At 46.8% G+C, this 6,000-nt stretch overlaps 1 protein-coding gene across 6 annotated transcripts in view; it reads right to left on the minus strand.

Annotated features, from left to right (window-relative positions):
- LOC104150536 (dmX-like protein 1) overlaps nucleotides 1–4,505 on the minus strand; it is a 79,932-nt gene extending 75,427 nt beyond the window's left edge. For all 6 annotated transcript variants that reach the window (XR_011137698.1, XM_068927110.1, XM_068927109.1 and 3 more), the window contains exon 1: nucleotides 4,298–4,505. Coding sequence is in view for 5 of the 6 variants with exons in the window: in XM_068927110.1 (XP_068783211.1) it covers nucleotides 4,298–4,384 (87 nt within the window). In the remaining variant the exon portion in view is untranslated. The remainder of the gene's footprint in view (nucleotides 1–4,297) is intronic.
- Nucleotides 4,506–6,000: the final 1,495 nt, after the last annotated feature.

Genomic DNA, 6,000 nt, shown 5'->3' on the forward strand with positions numbered 1-6,000 from the left:
ACAGTGAACTGTTCACTGGAAAAGAAACAAAAAAAGTATCAGAAAGGCTTCCTTCCCTTTTCTAAATTACTATCAAGAAGGAGGTGCAAACAGAGTCTAATTTCTTGAGGAACTGCTATGACCAGTCATTTCATTTTTTTGACAATGGATACACATGGAGTTCTGGATAACACCAAATTAAAGTATTTTCTAGACAGATAAGTCAATTTTACCATGTTGCAGAATATGCTTTCACTTATCCAACAATTTTATGAAGCTAGAAACCTGTATTTTATATTGCAATCCAGTATCTTCGGAAAACACCGTGTGTGGTCTTGAATAAACTACTCAAAAACAAATTTTTCAAGAGCTTTTTAGCTTAACATTTAAAGTCCATAATTCTGTTGCTCCTACTAAATCAGTTGCAGATCCAGGATGAATTTAATGCACATACAGAGGGGAAATCTGACCAAAAAAAGATTCTGGATACACTGAACGAAAACTCACAATTTAATCTTTCTCTGCCAAAGCCTCATCCCTACAGACAACTGTTCTTTTGCAACTTTCAATGCCACTCCTAGGACTTGTACTTGTAAAGTCGCCATTGCTTATAGCGATTTTTTGTTTCTCCTTCTGATGTTGGCAAAGGGGGAAAAAAAATGGATAACTGAACTGAACAACGAAACCTGCACAAAGTCATTCAACAGTAGGAGCGATATCAGTGTTGATTACCCAATAACTTACATACAGGTCCAGTAATAACAACTATAGCAGTATCCTATGCACGTGAGAAACCCTAAACTTATTAACGCTTGGTTCTTATGCTCAAATATTTCAGACTGGAAAAGATTAAGGCGGCAAAGGGCATATTGTGTTTTTTTTATTTTCAGTACACTTGTCTGCAGTGGAATTTCTGGAGAAGCACATAGGGAGTAAACAGTCAAATTCTGACTTTAGCCATAGGATTTTTGTAGTTATGTAGCATTTAATTCAGGCAATACTGAATTACTAATAAAAGATACACAGCCCTTCAAATTGAAGGAAGTGCAGTACTGGCACACGAAAAATCATACTTAAACAGAATAGGTTACTGACTTGCATTCTGTTTTCAATTGAAATGAATAAACTGTACATTTGTGCTCACACACTGCTTTGCAAATTCAGCTCACACAAACAAAAAATTTACTTGGAGATTTACAGCCAAGTTCTTCATATTCATTTAACGTACCATATTTTCTTACCACCTGCTCTCAGCAGATATTTAACAACAGGGATGCTTACTGCAATATCTTGAAGCTTATGAGTCTTATGCTTGCTATATATAAATAAATGATGTGCAAAATCTCTTTATCAGTGTTTCTCCCTAAGGAAGCTGGAACCCTACTTGACACTTCACATCCTAAAAGAAAGTCAGTACAATGATCCTCTGCCATTTGCCCACCATTAGGATAAATACCTCAAATAAAATCTTAAAGCAGAACTGATCTAACTGTACAATCAAAAAACCTACATGAAATTCAGTTAGTACAGACACTTTTTACCACTTTGGCTTCCAATTTTCAGAGTTTTGGAGAAGAATTTGTTCTTTTTACACTTGAAGTGGGAATATTTGAAACCTTTTACCTTAAATATTCAGTATAGGACAGCAGATAGCGTCCTGGACCACACACTATCTGAAATCAAGGTATTACAGACCAACTTCTCTTTTCAGGCAAAGGCAGCTTTCCCCAGCTGCACAGTAAGTAATCCTGAAATGTTAACTCCTGTGAGATCTTAAGCCATAAAAATTGGAAGCATAGAAGTTTGCCGAGACTTGCATACAAAATCCATAATTGAGGGAGTGAGAGTCTCCAAAACAACGGTAGGAAGGTTAATCCTTCTCACTCTCTGCTCTGCTCTTCTCCGTGTCACTAAATACAAGAAGCCAAGATTAATTCCCAGCAAGGGGGGACCAGGGAGGGGCGGGGAGGAGAAAGAGGACTATACAATGTAATGAGTATGTTTCCGCAAGCTCTCTAAGTAAAATACATACACAGCTATAAACAGCCTATACCACGTTCTGTTTATGCTAAAAAAGAATCTAAAATTAAGCACATAGGAAGTCATTTATAAACTATTTTCATTTTGTTTCAAATGAGATTCTAAAAACTTGTACACATCCATACACTTCACTAAAACTTGCAAGTTGAACATGTCTTCTTCCACTTCCAAAAGATCATTCAATAGTATTTATACTTATTAATACATACATCATAACTTCAGATCTAGGAAAACACCTGTCAGTTTTTCTTGTTGGATTTTCTAAAGGTTTAAGGCCATCACAGTCTTTCCAGAAAGATAAACACTATTTTTTGTACCTTTCGCTTATTAATCTTTTGAAGTCTTCTGCTGAACTTGTTGTTGTTCATTTTATAAAGCTACGTCAAGAAGTCATCAAGAACATTTCTTAAGAAAAAAATGCATTAATAACCTTGGGGGAAGGGGCAGGGGATGACAGATCAAGAGGAGCGTGTCTGCTGAAAACATTGTTACTACGTTTATGTCAGAATAAGTCCTGTAAACAAGAGTCCATGGAAACAGTTACTGAAAACTGTATTTTTGGATCATTCCTTTCTTTCCAAAGGCCCACTCTCATTCTTTTCAGGCACTACCCATTTCTAACGCCTCTATCAAGTTAAGTTACAAAAGAAAGAGGGAGTTCTTCAGTGACATCAATAACTGGACCTCTTTTCCTCAAGAGAAGAGTGTCAAAATCAGAAACTTAAGAGAAGATACTATGAGGATTTACCAGCACCTAACTGTAAAGCAAACTTCATTGTCTCTTAGCCAATAGCTTCACATCACTTGTGGGTCTTTAACATTTCTGGACATGTGAGATTTACCTTAATTCAAATTCAGAGTCCCAATTGCTTCAATTCAAGAAAAAAATCCAATACTCCAATATGAAATTATCTATAGGATTAGGTTTTTTTGAAGCATGTACATCTCTTTACAAGGAGATAGATGAACACGTCAATGCAAAGCCAATCTAACACAGTGGCAGAAAGTCCAAAGAAGTCCAACGGTCTCACTAAAAGCAGAACTAAGTAGTCGCAGACGGAAAAAGCAGAAGCAGTTCCAAGATGTGTTTCACTCTGGAACGCTGACTATACCCCAGACTTCCCAGTGCTGGCATTGTGCTGCTACTACAGACTGAAGCTGGAAGAGGTCAGCTGAATTTAATTACATAGATAAGAAAAGACACAAAAATTAAGTTTCTTTATTCTTGCATTACTGTTTATCATTCTCCTATCAAACTTAAAAGCTGCACTATGCTATAAGCATAATTAGGGGTGGCCAGAAAAACTACAGTTAAAATACTCAAACGTGGTGCACCAAGAAACTTAGCTTAGTCTTACTTCATCTCTCAGTCTAAAAAGGCAGGCTAAAATGGTTTATTTTCGAGTGAGAGAGAGAAGGAAAACACAACAACAGCAATCTAGCTACTTAACAAAAGTGAAAGGGAGAAAAGTAAATACTTCAAGAAAAACACAGAAGCGCTAGTCTACATTACGTGCTCAAGTGTTTATTTTCACTAGAATTATAAACGCTGAAAGGGAGTTCAAAGATGGTGTTAAAACCTTAACGCTGGGCCACAGTATTATAGGATCTTCTTCAGCTGAGACCAGCATTTTAATTATATACCTGACTGAAAGCGAGCGCTAAAATTCCCTCGCACAGAAAGTCGCACGCAGAAGCCGACGTTTATGTAATCTTTCACATGCGTTCCCCAAGCCACCATATTCCTGCATCAGCAGACCTCCGTACGAACCCATGTGCAGTCCTACCTTTCGGCAAGCGGCATAAGAAAGCCACATCCATTTTATTTTTTGCCCAATTAAAAACACACCCCGCCCACCACACACGCTGCTGGCATCACAGCACTCCGCAACCACCGCCGTTAAAGGAAAGTTTGGCAGGTTCCCCCGCCGCGCCCGCGGCAGGCTCCCCGGCAGGTGTACCGCGGGCCCCGGGGGGAGAAGCCCCCCAACGGCGGCACGGCGCCGCCTGCGCCCGCGGCCTCTGCCGTTAACGGCCGATAACGTTATCGGGGGCCGCCCGCCCCGCCCCGCCCCGCGCCGCGCCGCGCCGCCCGGCGGGGTCACGCGCCCGCCGCCGCGCCTGACGCAGCCGGTTTCGGAGCCGGCTCCGCAGCGAGCGAAGGCCGCGAGGTGCCGCGGCAGGCGAGGCTCGGCCCGGCCCGGCCCGGCCGGGCTGAGCGCCGGCGAAGGAAGGGCACACGCGGTGCCGGCATTGTGAGGAGGCGCGGAGGACTCACCGTGAAGGGCTGGTCGCGGAGGCTCCCCACGGAGAAGCAGTTGTCGCCGGGGTTCACGGCCCCCGTCAGCACCTGGTGCAGGTTCATGGCGACACGCAAGCGCCGGGCGCTACCGGCCCCCGGCCGCCGAGCCGCTCGGCCGTCCCTCGTCCCGCGAGCGGCGCAGGGGAAGGCGGCGGCGGCGGCGGCGGCACATACCGGGGGCGGAGCCGCGGCGGCCGGCCGGCCGCGGCGGGGCGGGGCGGGGCGGGGCGGTGCCGTGCCGAGCCGCAGCGCCCCCTGCCACCGGCCCCCGCCGCCGGCCGCGCGGCACCAAACCTCGCGAGAGCGCGCCCGGGTGACGTCCTCGGGCACCGAACCGCGAGAGCTTGAGCGAGCCTATCTCCGCAGCCCTTCCGTCGCCAGGTAGGCTTTGGCTGCTGCGCATGCGCGCTAGCACGCTGGGAGCTGCGCCAAGGGAGGGGAAGAGGGGCGAGGGCCTGTCTGCGCATGTGCTGCGGGCCGGGGCTGAGGGGGCCCGCCCGCGGGAGGCCGCGCCCCTGGCGGCGGGGCGGGGCGGGGCGGCTGTGGGGGCCGTTAGGGCCGTTGGGGACGAGGCAGGCCAAGAGCGGGGGCCAATCGTCCGCGCCCCGTTTCGGGGAGGCTGGCCGAGGCAGACGTGGGGTCCCCTGGGGGAAAGTGCCCCATGCGAGGGGGCGAGGGCCAGCGCTGCTGCTGCAGCGTCACCAGGAGGGAAAGTGCGTGTTCCTCCCTCCCTCCCAGCTCGGGCAAAGCGCTGCGGATGCTTTTCGCATTGCACAGCTGCCCGGCCTGCGGCCGACTCGGCGGCGGCTCTCGCCAAAACTTCCCCCACTCAGTGTCTCTGGACGTCCTGCCACGCTGCAGCGGCCTGCGGTGATTTTTCTTTCGGGAGACGTTTAAGAAACAGCAGCTTTTAAAATGCTCGTTAAAAGTCGGTGCGAGGTGACAGCAGAGGGGTATAAAAATCAAAACCTCACTACTTGTAAAAAAACACAAGCTGCGTTAGCATTTTCTCTCCCTTACCTGCCAAATGACCAAACTGAAGAGGGTAGGCTGCCTTCATAATAAGTATTTACAATAATGTCCTTGGTAACTTAGCAGTGCTGCCCTTCCAAATCTTCCTGTTGAGCTGGAAACGGGGCTCACGTTTTTCCCCCTATGGCTTCTCAAGGTGGTAACATCAAGTCTTTTCTTCAAGTCACGCTATGGCTTACAGGCTCTGTGCTTATCTTGATTTCTGGCAGCAAAGCAGAGGCCTTAGTTTCTGCCTAGTTAGTGCTAGTAATTTTCCAAGTGCGTCTGTAAAGTACAAATGAATACAAAAAAAAAAAAAACCCGAAGTACTTTTAAATTATTCATGGTCACTAGGACGTGCTGTGGATAATGGTTGCTGAATAAAAGAATTTAATTTTCATACTGAAATAGCTGCTCCTTTGGCCTGGTGGCAAGGCAGAGGATTTGGCTGACCCAGATGGGGGACAAAAGAAGGTGGACTCGGAGTGAGTCAAGTCTGCTGCTCCATGGCCCTCCTTAGTGGAGCTGACAAGGGAGTTTATAACTCCGAATGCATCCAGAGCTAGCCCATTTTATTTCACAGGCTGAGGGCAACGACTGCAACCTTTCTGTAGGGCGTTACAGAGGGAAGCAGTCTGGCTATGGCACAGCTGTTTGCTTGAGACTTA

Source organism: Struthio camelus, chromosome Z, assembly GCF_040807025.1.
Source record: "Struthio camelus isolate bStrCam1 chromosome Z, bStrCam1.hap1, whole genome shotgun sequence".
Taxonomy (NCBI): domain Eukaryota; kingdom Metazoa; phylum Chordata; class Aves; order Struthioniformes; family Struthionidae; genus Struthio; species Struthio camelus.